Genomic DNA, 18,350 nt, shown 5'->3' on the forward strand with positions numbered 1-18,350 from the left:
AAACGTGTCTAAAATCTGTCCTAAATCACCCTGCCTTAATGTAATTTTGTTTCCTCTACATGTGATTGCTGTTGATATGAAGAACAGTTGCTTACCGTCATCTGTGTAAGGTCTTTCATGTGAATCTGCTTTGTACCTCAAGTTAAGTTCCTGACCGCTGCAAGAGGCTTTTGTAGAAACATTCCCTAGTTGATTTGGAAAGAGGTATTCTGTCCACTTACTGGATCGCTAAGAGCCAGTGTTATTAGAGTTAAGCTGCTTTTGTCCTTTAAACCGAGCAATAGGACCTGACCTAAATTCGCACATTTATAACGTGAGGTTGTAGTTAAAATTTTGGCTGATATTAGGATGTTTGTATAACAACTTAAAGTGTGTACTCCAGCATGCTCAACAGAAAAATGCACCTTTTTTGGTACCCGGTGTTGCTACATGGGAAGGTTGTCTTAGTCAGTGTCGTAAAAATCTCAAAGACCACAAAAACAGACAAACAAAAAAGCTTAATTGTTTAATTAACTAATTAAATTTAATTGTAAGTTTAATTGCCAACATCTTAACATTCAACACACTGAAGAACGGTTATGGCACTCTGAGAAAAGTCCCACATTTCATTTTAAATTGATTCAGCAAGTATGTCTCCAGCCAATCCTTTGTGTGGGTTTTCACATTTTACCATGAAATTTTCTGCTGATAGTGCTGGAACACACATTGTAAGTTGTTACACAGGCGTCCTAATAGGAGCCTAAAAATGTAACTACGACCTCATATTTTAAATGTGTGGATTTAGGTCAGATCCTGATTCTCAGTTTAAATAAAAAAAATAGCTTAATAATAGTAATATTGTGTCATAGTGGGTGTACAGAATTTCTTCTTCCAAATTTGTGTAGCTGGCAAAGATGCCTCCCATTCTGTGGGTTTCTTCATCGCTGTTTTAATCGTACCCAAGCTTTATGTGCTCTTGCTTATCAGCTGTTGACCTTAAAACCTGTAAAAAAAAAAATCAGTCCTGATATTCAGAAAGTTCTTTCCTACACCTGTATCTTGTAGGGTTCTGCTTATATTTTCTTCTAGCCTTTTTTAGCATTTTAGGTTTCAAGTTTGAGGATTTTGATCTGCTTGGAGTCGGTTTTCATGAGAGTTACAGATATGAGGCTAATTGCATTTTTTCTGATGCAGAAATCGAGTTTCTCAATCACGTTTGTTGAAGGCTCTGTGTTTTCCCCAGCGTATATTTTTCGCATTTTTGTTAAATATCATATGGCTGTAGCTACATGAACTCATGTGTAAGTGGATACTTATCTCCATTTCTTCTGGTCCCATTGGACTGGTTTTTCTTTGCCCACCTGTTTGTTTGGCCAATGGCTCTCAGGCTTCTTATTGGCTAGCTCTAAGTATAAATTAACCAATTTCTATTAGTTTATATTTTACCATGAGGCTCATGGCTTGTTACCTCATGTTTCTTGGATCCCCGGCAGTTACATGGTGTCTCCTCAGCTCTGCTCTCTCTCTCTCTCTCTCTCTCTCTCTCTCTCTCTCTCTCTCTCTCTCTCTCTCTCTCTCTCTCTCTCTCTGTGTGTGTGTGTGTGTGTCTGTATTTCCCACCTGGCTTTACTCTGCTAAGCCATTGGCCAAAACAGCTTTATTCACCAACCAATAAAAGCAACACATATGAAGAAGAACATTCCACATCACTCATGTTTGGGTTTTCTATTTTGTTCCATTTGATCCCATGGCTGTTTTGGGGAGATTGTACTGTTTCTTTTACTATATCTCTACAGTACATCTTGAAATCTTCAATGGCAATCTCTCTTGTACTGCTCTTTGTTGCTCAGGATTACTTTGGCCATCTGTGTCTTTTCTGGTTCTATATGAATCCTAGGATGGTTTTTCTATTTCTGTGAATAATGTTTTTGTTTAGATTGAGATTGCATTGTATCTGTACATTGCTTTTGGTAAGGTGGTCATTTGCACAATATCAGTTCTGCCAATCCATGAATACTGGAGATCTTTCCATTTTCTAATGTCTTCCTCTCTTTCTTGTGATATTTAGAGGTCTTTCACTTCATTGGTTGTGTTTATTCCAAGATATTTTATTGTCTTTGATGCCATTGAAAATGAGACTGTGTCATGATGTCTTTCTCAGCATGTCTGTTTATTATATATAGAAAGGTTACTGATTTCTGTAAGTAGATTTTTGTGCCCTGCCACTTTGTTTAAAATGATGATAATTTCCAGGGATTTTATGATGAAATTTTTGGTATCTCTTACATAAATAAAGATGATTTGAATTCTTTTTTTCTCTTCGTATCTCTTTAATTACTGTCTCCTGTCTTATTGCTCCAGCTTGTGTGTTTTGTGTACTGTATTGAAAAGCAGTAGAGATAGAGAAGAGCCTTGTGTGGTTCCTGATTCTAGTTGTGAATTTGTCTCCGTTTAGTGTAATGTTGGCTGTAGACTTGTCATACAACCTTTTTATGTTGAGGTATGTTCCCTTCAGTCCTATTTTCCCTATTAATTTTGTGATGAAAACATTGGATTTTTGTCAAAGGCATTTTCCGCATCTAACGCGATGATCATATGACTTTTGTCTTTAAGTCTGTGTACGTTGAACCATCATCCCTGCATCTCTTCTGGGATCAAGCCATCTTCATAGTGGTGGAGGATTTTGGTAGATGCCTATATTCTGTTTGCTAGTGTTTATGGAGGAGTTTTACATCTGTATTCACCAGGAATATTGGCCTGTTGCAGTGTGTCTTTGCCTGGTTTTGGTGTTAGAATAATGTTCTCTTGTAGAAAAGTTAAGGCATGCTCCTTCTGGTTCGTTCGTTCTTTCTTTCTTTCTTTCTTTCTTTCTTTCTTTCTTTCTTTCTTTCTTTCTTTCTTTCCTCCTTCCTTCCCTTCCTTCCTTCCTTCCTTCCTTCCTTCCTTCCTTCCTTCCTTCCTTCCTTCCTTCCTTCCTTTCTTTCTGTCTGTCCTTTTGAATAATTATAGAAGTATTTGTTTTAAATCTTCTTTAAGGGTCAGGTAGAATTGTGCTCTGACTCTGTCTGGGCCTGGGATTATTTTTCATTAAAGTGCTTTGTACCGCTGTTTCTACCTCTTCATTTGTTATGATTTGTTTACATTTTTCTTCCCTTGGCTTAATTTTAGTAACATGGATGAATCAATAAATCAATTTTTTCTTTTAGATATTTCAACTTATTAGAGTACGTAATTAAAATTATTTCCTTACAATATTCTGATCATTTTTAACTGTTATAATGTTTCCTCATTAATTTGGGTCATGCCATTCTTTCTTTTGGCTAGTTGGCTTAAGGATCTGTTGATTTCATTTATTGTCTCAAAGAACCAATACTTGAGTCATTGTTTCTTTGGATTGTTTGTTTCTATTTCATTGATTTTTGCTTTAATTCTCACCATCTTCTGTTTTTAGGTTTAATTTGTTCTTATTTTTCCAAATTTTTGAGTTGCATCATTAAGTCACTTATTTATGCTTTTTCTGATTTTTTAAAACATAAGCACTTAGAGCTAGACATTTCCATTTTAGAATCACTTTTAATGTGTCCCAGAGATTTTGTTGTATGTTGTTTTATTTTAATTTAGTTCCAGGTCTTTCTTTATATTTTTTCCTTATTTCTTTTTGACTCATTGGCCTTCCAGGAACAAGTTGTTTAAACATCATGTACTTTTGCACTTTTATCAAGGATTGTTTGCTGTTGACTTAAAGTTTTATTGCATAATGGTTGTATAGGATCCATGGAATTACTTCACTTTTTCTGAATTTGTTTTGTTTCCCAGGATCTGTTTTTTCAGAGATGTTTCCATAGGCTACTGAGTAGAACATGTATTCTTTGATGTATTAAGTCCATTTGATGTAAGATGTCATTTAATTCTCAAGCTTCTAAAGTTTCTCTGCTTGCTGTTTGTTCAGATGACCTCTCTATTGGAGAAGGAGGTGTGTTGAAACCATCCTCTATTACAGTATTGGTGTTGATCTGTGTCTTCAACTCCCAGTATAGACGGTTTATGAAATTGGACCCACCGTATTTTGGTGATTATATATTTAATATTATAATGTTTCTCTATTAATTGTTCTCTTCATTGGAATAAAGTACCCTATTTGTCTCTTTGGATTGGTTTTAGTTTGAAATTCATTTTTTGAGATATCAGGATGCCAGCATAGGCTTGCTTCTTGGTCCCATTTGCTTGAAATCCTTTTTACCCATCCTTTCTCTTTAAGGTGATTCCTATCTTTAAAGCTGAGTTTCTTTTTTTTTAAATATTTATTTATTATGTATACAATATTCTGTCTGCGTGTATGCTCGCTTTCCAGAAGAGGCACCAGATCCCATTACAGATGGTTGTGAGCCACCATGTGGTTGCTGGGAATTGAACTCAGGACCTTTGGAAGAGCAGGCAATGCTCTTAGCCTCTGAGCCATCTCTCCAGCCCCCTGAGTTTCTTGTAAAAATCAGAAAGGCAGACTTTGTTTCTTAGTCCATCCAGGTACCTATGTCTTTTGATTCAAGAGCTGAGGCCATTAATAATACTGAATGATTACCGAAGTACATGCGGCTGGGTGTGGAGGCACATGCCTTTAATCCCAGCACTCTGGAGGCAAGAGGCAAATTATCTCTATGAGTTAGAGGTCAGCTGGGTCTACATAGTTTTTCCAGGCCAGCCAAGGTTATATAATGAGACCCTGTCTCAATCAAAACAAAATAAAACAACTCTCCCAGCCCCAACAAAAACAAAACAAAACAAAAAAACAGGGAAAGTATGTGTAGATTGTACCGATTTTGTTGTTGTTTGTAGGAGGAGGCTCACAGCTGGCTCCTGGCCAGCAGAGCCTGTGCGTGAGTGACTTCCCGATGAGCCAACCAGAAGTCTGCCAAGAGGCCTGGAGACAGCTGACATCACGATGACCTGGACCAATGAGAGAAAGACAACACAGCATGCCAAACTGGCACTGCCCCTGGGTTCTGGGAGGGAGTGCAAGAGGCTCATGCTTTTAATCCCAGCACTGGTAGGCAGAGACAGGCAGATCACTGTGAGTTCCTGGCCAACCTGGTCTACAGAGCTAGTTCCAAGACATCGAAAAACCAAAAAAAAACTAAAACGAAACCCTGTCTCAAAAAAACAAAGACAACAACAACAAAAAAAAAACATTGCAACAGTTGTCGTTGTTGTTGTTGTGTGTGTGTTTGTGTGTTTAGTCCTTATTGCATTTCATTAATTATAGCTTTGTTTGTTCTCTTTGTAGAGTATTTTGGCCCTGCTAATTCCTCTCTTTAGTCTCAAGGATTGATTCTAACATTCTCTGTAGGATTGTTTTGGTGGATATGAATTTTTTAAAGCTGTTTACTATGGCAGATAGTTTTGCTGGGTATAGTAGTTTATGTTGGCAGCCAAGGTCTTTTAGAATATGGAGTGCATTGATCCAGGATCTTCTGGCTTTCGAAGTTTGCATTGAGAAATAAGCTTTTTTTCTGATGAGTTTCTCTTTACATATGCCTTGTGCTTATTCTTTTCTCTCTTGTAGTTTCAATAGTATTTTTTTTTGTTCCAGTATTTAGTATTTTAATTGTGATGTGATGTGGGGAGTTTCTTTTATAGCTTTATCTACTTGAGGTTTTGTGTACTTCTTTTATCTGTATGGAAAAGTTTTCTTCTATGATCTTGCTGAATATCTGCTCTATGCTACTGGTCTGGAATTTTTCTTCCTAATCTATGTCTAAAGCTTCAAGGATTTGGTTTTTCCATAGTGTCACACTTTCTGTACATTCCTTTTTTGTGGTTTAAATTTTTTCATATTCTTTGCTTTTTTGGTCTAGTTCCTATATTTTATCTTCAAGCCCTGATATTTTCTCTTCTATTTGATCCATTCTGCTTGTAAGGCTTTCTCTTAAGTTCTTTAGTTGGGTTATTGTGTTTTTCAGTCCTATTTTCATTTCAGCTTGATTTTTCTTCAATGTTCCTATCAGAATGTTTGATTCTGATTTTGAGTCCTAAATTTTAAGCCTGTATATTTCCTTCAAGCATATACTTATATTTTTTTAGACATCACTGAGGCATTTATTGTTATCTCCTTAAAGTTAAGTGAGTATATCTTTAACTTTCTTGAACTCTTTAATAAAGTTTATGGCTATCCTTTTAAATTTTGTACCTGAAGTTCATTTTGGTACTTCTCCTTAGGAAACATTTCTATACGACTAGTTTGTTTTCTGGGGCACATAGTGTCTTGACTGTTCATATTGTGTTTGCAATGTGACTTGTGAACGTGAACTTCTTTCCTTTGGTTTTATGTGTTTTTTTTTTTTTTTTTTTTTTTCGAGACAGGGTTTCTCTGCAGCTTTAGAGCCTGTCCTGGAGCTAGCTCTTGTAGACCAGGCTGGTCTTGAACTCACAGAGATCTGCCTGCCTCTGCCTCCCGAGTGCTGGGATTAAAGGCGTGCGCCACCACCGCCCGGCTTGGTTGTATGTTTGATGTAATAATTTGTCCTGCTGGGCCCATGCAGGAGCTGAGTGATGTGAGGTTGGCAGGTAAAGCTGGTACATGAGTTCTTTGGACTTAGGCCAGGTAAAGTGGGTGTGGCTATGGTACCAGGGCAGATGGGAGATAGAAGGGGCAATTTATTAGGCAAAGATGACTGTCAACCATAGGTCAGGCTTGGAGGTGTTGAGATGGCAGAGGACAGAGGGAAGAATGAGGGAAGGAGCAAAACCAGCAAAAGAAGTCTGGGAACTGAACCCTAACCTATGGAAGAGGAGCAACGGCTTTTAGCCACAGAATCAGCTCTCTGGCTCCAGAGTTAAGTTTCAGTGTGAATTGTGGATGGGGGCACGAGCAGCCGAGGTCCAATTTCTAGCTCTTATCCCAACGAGTTTAGTTTCAAATTAAGTGACTTCTTGGTAGGAGGAATGTGTAGATATGAGGGGAAGTATACAAAGAACACTCACCAATGAGGGGAAAGTTTCTATTCTCTGAGCATAATTAGTATTAGTAATTAGTATTGCATATCATATTAGTATTAACATATCTTGAGAGCACAGTAATTTTTAAAAATCTAATATAAGATATCACACGTTGCTTTGATCATCGTATTTTTTCACAGACCTAGAAACCTAAGACAATGCTATTCTGAGGTATTGATGTCAGTTAAATATAGATGAATACATTTTACATTTACTTAACTGGGTGTTCTCAGTTCTACATGGGTAGTTATTGTCAGTGTTCTTAAGTCAGCATTATCGTGCAGAGGTGTTCTTATTTTCAGAATTCACAGGCAAGGACAGGTGGCTGTAATTTTTTTTGTCTTGTGCCCATCCCCAACCTTACACTTTCAAAAGGAGGGTCTTTGCTATAATGAACCAATGCACTTCACAACTGATGTTAACATTAAGGAAATTAAGGAAGGGTGTGGTTATGTTGGAGGTTACACCATCCACATCTGCAGGCTTCTCCTGGTGGTTTATACCTCAGTTCTCTCCCTAGCCTGTGGGGTCCCTGGTAGGAGTGCTTGGAGTGACTGGGGGTGCTCCTGGGAGGGACATGGGTTCTGGGTCCTCTCCACCAGGAGCTGCTTTATGGAGAAAAAAAAAGGTGGGGCTGTCATTGTACTTCTAAGAGGAAAACGCCCAGGTTAACGTTCTCCTTCACTTTCTAGTGACGTTCCCCCTGCCTCCTTCGTTCTGGACTCAGCGTGGGTCCTCAATGTGTTATCTTCCCCTTACTTCAGTTGGGCATTGCAAACATGCCCACCGGCACCTTTGCGAGCATATGGAAGCTGTCTCGGCCCATAGCGCACCCCAGCGGGCGGTCTGGATTTCTCCTAGCACGGGCCACTTGGCTTCCGGAGAGCTCGCCAGTCAGAGCCGCGGCAGATGCAGAAAGCCAGTCTCCGTGGGACCCCAACGAGGGCACCCGCCACCTGGGAACCTCGGGGACCTGGAGGGGCGGGGCAGGGCGTGCTGGGAGAGCTGCCCGCGGCCCTGCGGCTTCGCAGGAGTGCCGGCCTGAAGCCAGGCAAAAGGGGAGGGTCTCGAGCACTGTCCCGCTCCTCCGAGAGAGGGACCCGGCCGGGTGGAAATCCTGCACCCAGGAGCCACTGAGACGCGCGGCACACACCATGGAACGAGCCGGCCCCAGTTTCTTGCAGCCGAAGCAGCAGCGGGACCAGGACTGGGTGGAAGCGTGGCTGGATGATCACCGGGACTTTACCTTCTCTTACTTTGTTAGAAAAGCCACCAGGTAAGAAGAGGATCCACAAAGGACACGGCCAGGGGCATGAAGCGTGACCTAGGGCTGATCTTTCTTCCCCATTGAATTTTTCCCTTTGGTTCAATATTAAACAATCCCGGTTCCCAGGCCTTTTGCTTCTGAAGTAGCTTCTCGGTCCCAGTGCGGACTGGAGTCCTCGACTTAGAGCGAGCACGGTTGAAAACGGAGGCGTCGGATTAGATAGGACTTGCCCACGAAGTTAAAAACAAAAATGTATAGCCGGCCTGGGAGTAAGATTACTTTCACGCACGCTCACGGGCCTTCCCACCCGGCCCTCAGCCCCCTCTACCCTCCCGGTTTCCCCTTAAAACCTATTTAGCAAAACCAAAACAAGCCAGAGCCCCCTTCCCAGCGGCTCCGGAAGCACCGCTGCGGGCGCGTCCCTGTGGCCGCGCTCCTCCCCTGCCCCGCTCGCTCTGACCCTGGCGGGGCGGGGAAGCCGGGGGATCGGGACCAGGCCACCGGGAAGCCCGGGAGCAGCAGCGTGCCCGGGTCGCCCCAGGGAGGACTATCTCCTTGGGTCCCCAGGCAGTCCCCGGATCATCCCGCCGCAAGCTGCGGCGCCGCTAGGAGGTTCTTTCAGGAGCTTTACTGCGCGCACACAAAGGGCGCGCGGGGGGGCTGGGTGGCGACTGGGGCGGACTCAGGGGCCCGGGGCCCCGGGCACCCCAGAGGCCAGCTCTTCCTGGTCGCGAGCCAAGCGCCGGGAGGCCGCCGCGGAGGGCGGGGAGGAGGGAGCCTGTCCTCCAGGAGCTTACTGCAGCAGGGGCAGTCGGGGCGCGCGAGGACTTGAGAGTGGAACCGAGGGACGAGAGGGTGGAGCAGAGTGCGTGGCGGGCGGGTCCCCCCGAAGCTCGAGGAGTCGCCTCGAAGCCCGCGCGCGCGCTGATCTCCCGCGCGCCGACCTGGGCTAAACTAACAAGCTCTGCTTTGGAGAAGGGGCTGGAGCCCCGCCACCGGCGCCTTGGGGCAACGGCCGTCGAGCAGCTGGTGCTGGCCGCCCGAGCCGGGAGGGCGACTCTCGCCGGGCGGGGATGGTGGACAAGCCGGCGGGGACTCGCCTGTGCGCGGCCGCCACTCGGCCCGGCGCTGCCCGCCAGGGGGCGACGCCACGCGGGGTCCGCAGCCGGCGACCCACAGCGAAGAGGAGGCACGGACCGTAGGGGAGCCAGCCGGGCACCCACGGAACTCCTCCGGCCCCGAGAATCTCCCGCGTCCACTTTCCGAGGAGTTCGGAAACGAGAGTCCCACGTTTGCTATGTTGCCCTTTGGAGACAAAACGAGGTACTTCCTTCAACATCCCGCTGGCCACTTTGCCTGGGGAGGGGTGCGGGAGTCGCCAGGGTTGGAGGTGGCACTCGGCACACCTGCGGGAGATTTAGCCGCGTAGTATATGGGTGGTGTGATTTTGTGTGTCTTCTTTCTCTCCGAGATACTGTTTGGGGTCAGTTCTCTCTTTTCCCAGCCAGTAGTCACTTCTGGATAGTTTGGACGTTTTGCTTGTGAGCCTAACTTTTAATCCCTGAGCCATCCTCTCCCGGAGAACCCAGATAAACTCTGAGTACCCACCCCTCCTTTCATCCCCCCCCCCCCCCCCCCATAGTGCCTTCTTCCTTCAATCTCTGAATTTAGAGCGATCCGATGATACCTCCGAAGGGAGAGCGGTTTCTTTTTAAATCGTTACTGGGTGTTTGAGCAGAGGCACCAAGAGAGACCATCTCGAGCTAGAATTATCGATTGCTGTGAACCAACAGTTTCCAAGGGTCACTAGCGACTCTAAGACCATCTGTCCCCGGTGTCCTGTCTCTGCACATTCTCACCCTCTGCTCCCTTTGAATTAGAGCACAGGAAATGGGGAGGGGCTAGAGAGCAGGGCTGAGTTTTAAAGAATGCTTTGGAGGTGTCCTTTAGACAGGTTGTTAATAGATGAAAACACCGCAGAAGCGTCCCATTCTTTGTTTCCCCTCTCCGCCTTGAAGACAAACGTTGGACGGTTTACTTGCAGGTTTTTGACTAGTCCTGGGAGAGAACACTCTCAAACCTTCCAAAGACCTTGAAAGTGCAGCAACATTGTATTTGAAAGGCTAAAGAGTCCTTCAAACATTTGCTATTACTTTTTTTTCCTCTCAAGTGGAATACAATTAAAATCTCAATTACAGTGCTAACTGTAAAATTTAGATAGTCTGAGACTCCAAAAGATTTCCAGTTAGGGCATTATTTGATTCTCTCTCTCTCTCTCTCTCTCTCTCTCTCTCTCTCTCTCTCTCTCTCTGTGAGTAAAACTTGAAAAATGAAGTGACAGGGTAAAATATTTAAAGGCCTTCGACTTGAGAAGTTGAGAAAGTTATTAGCATAAAGAATAATACTCTAGAAATTTTTGTGCAGCCCTTGGTCGTTCTTCATGGAATTGAAGTTTGGCTTTTTGCTGGTGATATTAGCTGGAGGCTTTTAACATAAGAATAGGAAGCTGGACACCACTTGATTATTCTTTTTTTTTAAAGCCAGACTACAAGGGTTAGGCTTCACATTGTTGAGATAAAAATTTATTGTGTCCGTTTTGTCCATTTTAACTTTACAGCACAGTTCTTTTTAAACTAGAGCCTGTGTCATTTTGTTGTGCTTTGTAAGAATAAGAAACATTGTGCATATGTAAAAGACGTATGCGAGTCTACAGAGAGGCATGTGGCATGTTTAAAAGCTTAAAATGAATTTAGATTCATTTAGAATGCCCATCTGCAGCAGAAATCAGGCTTATTGATAAAAATGTTTCTGCATTTATTAATTGTTGTCACGTGGCACAAATGTATGATACACCCTCCTTTCGCCAGTCTGGGAACATAATGAAGCGCCTGACGTTCTGGGTTTTCATACACCTCTTAATCTGGCTTGGCCTTGATAGCAGTGAGGTTGTCAAGTTGTTTTTTTTTTTTTTCCTCCTAAAAGTGTCTTCAAATACACAGCCACATTCTGTATTGATGGCTATCTTCCCCAGCAAAGGAATGGATGAACGCTTCTTAATGGTCACAAACCATTTACATGAATCGGGAGTGTTAAAGTTGAACGAGGTGTAACATAGTCTATTAGCATGAAAATTCACTTTGCTTTTCTAGTAAAGGACTAGCGCACACCTCCCACCCTCACTACCCTCAACAACTGGGAATCCTTCAGGACTGAGTTAATTGGAGGCTTTAATGTGTAGACATTTACAAAGACAGCCTTCCTGGTGCTAAAGCCTCTCGGCAGCTGCTGTTGTTCTTGACAGCATATTGGAAATAGTGTTACCTTTCATTAGTTACTAATCGGGTCTATGACTGTGGGTGATGCTTTAAGTCATTTAGTACTGAAGGGGTCAGATGCATTTTATTGTCTGTTTGCTGGGCCAGAGCCTGAGAATATTTGGCCTGCAGTGGAAACAGGAGATTTAAGTGAGGACAAGTTTTATGGCAGGCTGGATCAAAGTCCAGAAACAGAATTTTACAGGTCCCCGCCGCCTCCTGTGACACACTTGACACCACAAAGCGGGGCTGAGGTGGTTGAGTCTCCAGGTCCTGCCGTTGGGATTCTTTATCCTTCTCTCCTTGACTTTTTTGTATTTATTTTTCTTGGTGCAGTTGTGGGAATTAGCTGTGGTCTTCCACATGCAAGGCAAGGGCTCTGCCAATTGAGCTATATCATACCCAGCACTCAAAATTTTGAGGTAAGGTCTCGTTACGTCGTCCCATGGTTTTGAACCCTACTGCGTAGCTCAGGCCGAATCTATCTCAGCTTTCCAGATACTTAAATAGTTGGTATGGGCATGGGCCACGATGCCTGGCTCCCATTTCATTTCTAAAAGATGTAACATTTTTATTTGTAAGGTACATATGTTACACTTATATGGAGGCTATAAAAATAAATATTGCTATCCATTCTTAAAACTCACTCTTTCTGCAGTTAGATAGTAATGGAATCCGTTTCGGCGTTCAGAGAAATATTTACTATGCGTATTTTTTAGACAACGGCATTGGAAATAATAAGTTCTTCAGAGCATTTGCCCAGTCTGAGTGTGACTATGGGTGTGTGTTTATGTATTTATAGCAGTGATTCTCATGCAGTAACGGACAGTTTTCTTGTGTTGTCCTGTGCTCTCTACGCCCGTGCTGCCTGCCTTCTAGCCTCCTGGGTGCTCTCTGATAAGCTTCTCTTCTTCTCGCCTAGAAGAATCCATAGAAGCCCTTGGAACAACAGCTATCTTTCGTTGCCCTCTTCTCTGTAACGTTTTCATTTCAGACTTCTAGATCTGTTTCAGATCCTAAAGTACATGATCAAGATTTGTAAATATGTGTAGATTTTATGCAGTATTAGTCATAGATGCTGTTCTTGAGGTGAAGTGATGTCCATGTGACAATGTAAACTGAAATAAGCTTGTAAAATCTATAGTTTTTTTTTCCCCAGTTTGTGATCTGAAAAAATCTCTAGAACTGTCAATATTTTCATGATATCATGTCCACAGTCTTTTAAGATTAGGAAACAATGGTGTTTTGCTTATTCGACGCAACAAGATTTATTTTTTTCATGGTGTTAGGGATTGTATCTGCAACCTCCAGCACCATAGACAAGTTAGTGTCCCATCTGTGAACTATGGATAGGGCCAGCCCCAAATGGCCCTTCAACTAATTCCACCTACACAGATGCTCTCTGCTCTCTTACATTGTTTCTTTTAAGGTAAACTTTAAAAAAAAAAAACTGCATAAAGTTACACATTCAGCCCTTATCAATGGCAGAGGATATGATTTAGGAAGATGCTCCCCTTCCATTGTATTTGGAAACAAATTACAGGCTTGCTCCCCTTGCCTTGGATGTTTCCATAATGCTCCAGAATGATTTCCTTTGTAACGGAAAAGACTACACAGAACTGGGCAGTATTTGTTTCTAGCCTAAGCAGGGTTTATTAAACTTTCAATTGTGGTTTCTGTGTTCCATTTGTTTTTGTTGTTGTTTTCGGAGCCGAGTGTAGGATAAAAAACATTCCTTCCTAGGATGAAAAATTTGTTGGTAAGCTGTGGAACAATCACATAAAGCAGTGGGTTGATTGGTCATTCAGAGTTGAAAATGCTTCCTTTCTGAGTTTAGTGTGCAGAGCTGCATACTTTACAGGACTTTCTGGAACTTTAGTTTGGAGGCCGGGATGTAGGTGCAGGTTGTTGGTCTTGGTGTCACAGCCATTCATGTGCCTGGGGAGCAGCTTTGGTGTAAGGCTCCCAGGAGTGAGTGCCTGAGAGCTGTACGCATAGGAATAAATCCGCAGAGTCTCGCCACGTGACTCATTCATTGGATATTTAGTTCTATAATCAGTTTTGCTGACTTGGTATTCTCATTTTGTTTAAAATGGTATCATAATTCGTTTATTTTTATAGGCCTTTCTTCATTTTCAGTGAATGGTAGGACTTTGTGTTTCCAATCAAATACTTAGGGTAGGCAAAACAAATTGAGTGTTAAGTTTCTAAGAATCATGTTGACAAATAGAAATAAAAACTATCTTAAAGCCTTTAAAAATATGTCCATTTCTCTGGGCTTGAGTTTGTAATGGACATACTGTGTGAATTCTTTTTTTTTTCTTTTTTTTTTTTTTTTTTTTTTTTTTGGTTTTTCGAGACAGGGTTTCCCTGTAGTTTCTAGAGCCTGTCCTGGAACTAGCTCTTGTAGACCAGGCTGGCCTCGAACTCAGAGATCCGCCTGCCTCTGCCTCCCGAGTGCTCTTTTTTTTTTTTTTTTTTTTTTTTTTTCTTTTTTTTTTTTCTTTTTCTGAGATGGTTTCTCTGTGTAGTCCTGGCTGCCCTGGAACTTGCTTTGTAGACCAGGCTGGCCTCAAACTCAAGAGCTCAGAACTCTGCCCGCCTCTGTCTCCCTGCTGGAATTAAAGGTGTGCACTACCACTGCTTAGCTTTTTTTTTCTTTCTTCTTCTTCTCCTCCTCCTCCTCCTTCTCATCCTCCTTCTCCTTTTTTCCTGTTTATCATGTGCCATCCTTACTATCTTCTTTGTTTGGGAGAGGGAAGGATTCTCATTCATAAAATGACCTCTGAATAAAGAAGTGTGCATTTGTTTTGGGGTGTGTGGGTGGGGGGCATTCTTAAACACTGGAGGAAATTGTCATTTGATGTTTTAGTGATAAATATATATCACCATCTGTATTCTTTGTTGAATTCCTATGTAAGAAAATATCCTATTCCTTTGAACTAAGAATATAATTAAACCCTCAGCTACACACAGAGAGGGATGGGGAAGAGGGGAAGAATGAACTTTATAGTTATAGAATCCATTGTTTTAAATTTAAGTAATATACCCCTCATATGGGAGGCCCTGGGTTCAATTTGCAGCATAAATCTAACAAAAAAATAAATAAATTAAACAAACCCCAACGTGATAGATAAAGGCTTTCTCTTTGATGTCTAGATTAGTAGTTAGAGAGTTTTTGTTCACATATGACAAAGCCCAACCTCGGCCCAGATAGAACTGACTGTTCATTGGAATGCCCAGGGATTGGATCAGGTGTGCATTCACCTGATCAGATAATCTTCTTAAGAGTCTGTTTGTTTGTCTGTCTGTCTTTCCCTTGCCCATTTATCTGTTGGCCTTGAACTTCATCTTCGGGTGCTGGCAAAATTCCTCTTCGTTGAGTCTTAAACTTCTGCTGTTAACGGGACACCTTCTTAGCCTTGGCGATGCTCCCCATGCTACTCCCCTTTACTGGGATCATCTGCCTTCTCTGCACTAATCCAAGAGAGTAGGGAAGTTCGATTGCTCTAGTAGGGCCGCAGCTACACAGTTCTCAGTGTTCCTTTATGGAAAGGGCTGTGGGGGAAGGGAGAAGAAAAGGGAGGGAAGGGGAGGGATTGTCAAAGTAATGTGGACAGACCCAGTGTGCCAGGTGCCATATCTGGTGCTGATCCTCCCCGCTCCCCCCCCTTTTATTTTTTTTTAGAACCTTACTCTGTGTTTCAGGCTTTCCTAGAACTCTCTAGGTAGCTTCAGATTCCTTATACTCTTCCTGCTTCAGCCTTCTGAGCCCTGGGGTGAGTCACCCCCACCCCCCACCTTTCGAGTTCTTTTCATTTTAACGCATAGCCAAATGTGGAACTTTTAAAAGTCAAATCGACGTAGATAGGTATAATTTAATTGTAGCTACAACATTTGTGCAACTGCAATCCTAAATTGCATTTTAAGTTAATTATGAACAGAATGATAAAACCACAATCAAATGCAAATTGGCAGCAGTCATTAAACGCCCCTTGCAGCGTCATTAGCTCAGCTGTGGCCGTGAGCAGTCCATCCTGGCCACCAGGCCTCTTCCATATTGCCCCGCAACAACAGCTCATGCCTCCCGCTGGCCCTAGGAGCACTCGTACACCTTTGTCCTATAGCATGACATCCTCACTTTTGGATTTCATTTTTCATGTGGGATGAAAGTCTGCCTGCATATTAAGTTTACTTTCCCACTAACTTATTGAAGGTAACAAGTGGGTGATTCCAATCATCTATGACATACTTTCACCTTTTTATGTCTTAGTCATGACCTTTTGAAAATACCAAACTAAAGCACTTTTATAGAAATGTACAGTTCTTCGAAATATGCATGTATTGAGTCCTTAAGTCTTCAGACTGATAAATGGCCACTTAGCGCCATTCCGCCTGTTTCTAAACTGCAAACCAATCAGTATACTTAGCTAGCGCTAGGTTTCCTTTCCTAAGCTTTCTTCCAGATTGCGGAAGGTGGGCCCTTAAGTGATATCATTCCTCCACGCACGTAGGAATGCAAGGAAAAATACAAAGCAGGGTGACCCTTCCAACCTGGAAGCGTTTCTGCGTTCTCTTTGCCTCTGGTCTCGGTTTCTCCCAGAGGAGAACTCTTGGGAATTGAAGAACTTTAGGCAGAGGGTTCCTTTCATGGCCATATCAAACACAAGTGAAGAATGTGTCGTCAGGGTAGCGCTCACGGAGGGTGTGAGGGGCCACGGAGGGTGTGAGGGGCCTCCGAGCTCCTGTTTCCTTTGCTGTCCTTATAGCCAGCTAATCTTTTATTCACCTAAAGTGTTTCCCAAAACTATAGGTTGGGGTTTGACTGTGATGTGCTTTGCTCTGAGACACTATCCGTCAAATTTCAGGGTAAATCACATCCTCAGGCCCCAGGTACTGAATGCCAGGAGCATTTCTAAGGCCAAGAACATCCCCCAAGATTGCGACACCAAATCTGTTCCCCCCCCATTTCCAGATTTCCCTCAAGGACTGGCACCAGCACTCAGTTGGAGTTCAGAGGCTTTTAAGCCTCTGAAATTATGTTATGGAAACTTGGAGCCTTATATGTGCCACGCTTAGGTGTCAGTTCCTAATCCGTCTTTCTGAGAGGATGGCTTATCTATGATAGTTACTAACTCTGTAAACTAGAGTGGATGGACTTCGAGTCTCAGGGCAGTGAAAGAAGACAGCGTATGTTGTCTGCTTTTTCCTGCTAGATTTTAGTTTATCAGTAGTCGATGGTTTTCACATTGAGAATTAATAGCACCTAAAACTGGATCATAAACATTGATAGCTATTTCCCTTTCCTGACAAATAGGAGTCAGAACAATACTTTAAAAGGCCTCAAGTGTCCTTCATTTTAGATGGCTTTTTATCGATGGTCTGACGGAGCCTTATTTGGGAGTGTGTAAGGCTCTAGCAAGGTAGTTGGAACAGGAATTAGGCCCTAAGGTTTTGCTCCCAGCTGAGATGGGAGCTGGGGGTGGGGGGGGGGCAGGGCCAGGCCACAGCTTCACCCCTGACTTTAACAGGCTCCTCCAGCTCAAACATTCCTTGCTTCTCAGGAGAACACAGCATCAGCTTCTCAAGTTAAACAGTTTCATTCTTGTATTTTTCCAAGCTTGAGTAGCGGATCCAGGTCAAATTATGCAAACCCTGTAACTAAAACTGTATAAAATAGGATCTAGGAGCAGGAAAAATAGCCAACATTATTTTTATGAGAGTTATTTTTGCATTTTTTTCCTACAAATAATTTTAGGAGATTGTTTTATACAATCATTCTTTCCAGCCAGAGGACTTAGTAGGCGCTTTCTAATTCAGGTACTAGTGATTAATTGATACAACCGGTGGATTAAAAAACATTGAAAAGAACAAAAAAATATGACATTTTAATAGTATAGTTATAAACATGAACATGAACTTGAGTGCTGTGGATTAGTCACACCTGCAGATTTTCCCTTTGTTTTGTTTGAGGCACCCAGAAAAAGCTCTCTCAAAAGTTATTGCTCAAGGGACTGCTCCGAGGGTATCCTTGAGGTCCAGGGTTGGCCACAACCTACTCCTAGTGTTTCCCTTCAGTTGGATAAGAAGTAAAATGGAAGAAGAATAAGAAGAAGTAAAATGACCAACCTTTATACTCAAATGACCTATAGCATTTTTATCAAGTTTTAAAAATATGTCCATGTATAAAATTATAGAATTATCATATAATAGAATATTGTGTGTGTGCATATATATATGTAATTTTTCTTTTTTCTTTTTTCATTAAAACATTGCTTGGTCCATTAGCTCTAGTTTCTTATTGGCTAATTCTTATATCTTTTTTTTTTCTCATGGTTTATTTTTTTATATTTAAAAATTTCCATCTCCTCCCCTCCTCCTCCCCCTCCCTCCCCTCCTCCTCCCCCTCCCTCCCCTCCTCCTCCCCCTTTCCTCCTCTCCTTCTTCCCCTTCCCTCCCCTCCCCTCCACCCATACCTCCCCTCCCTCCCTCTCAAGGCCAAGGAGCCATCAGGGTTCCCTACTCTATGCTAGGACCAAGGTCCTCCCAACTCCCCCCAGGTCCAGGAAGGTGATCGACCAAGCTGAGAAGGCTCCCACAGAGCCCGTCCATGCAGAAGAATCAGAGCCCAGCGCCATTGTCCTTTGCTTCTCAGTCAGCCCCCACTGTTGGCCTCATTCAGAGAGACGGCTTTGGTCGCATGATCCACCAGTCCCATTCCAACTGGAGTTGGTGATCTCCCATTAGTTCTGTCCCACCGTCTCCATGAGTGAACGCACCCCTCACGTTCCTGACTT

At 42.8% G+C, this 18,350-nt stretch overlaps 1 protein-coding gene across 2 annotated transcripts in view; it reads left to right on the plus strand.

Annotated features, from left to right (window-relative positions):
- The first annotated feature begins 7,863 nt into the window (after positions 1-7,863).
- Pde5a (phosphodiesterase 5A) overlaps positions 7,864-18,350 on the plus strand; it is a 134,204-nt gene continuing 123,717 nt past the window's right edge. The window contains exon 1 of one of the 2 annotated variants that reach the window (XM_038311403.1): positions 7,864-8,248. In XM_038311403.1, coding sequence (XP_038167331.1) covers positions 8,127-8,248 — 122 coding nt within the window. In that variant the 5' untranslated portion in view covers positions 7,864-8,126. Of the gene's footprint in view, positions 8,249-8,757; positions 9,563-18,350 lie in introns of those variants that run through there. The other variant, XM_038311404.1, reaches the window with a different exon arrangement.

Source organism: Arvicola amphibius, chromosome 14 (assembly GCF_903992535.2).
Source record: "Arvicola amphibius chromosome 14, mArvAmp1.2, whole genome shotgun sequence".
NCBI lineage: Eukaryota > Metazoa > Chordata > Mammalia > Rodentia > Cricetidae > Arvicola > Arvicola amphibius.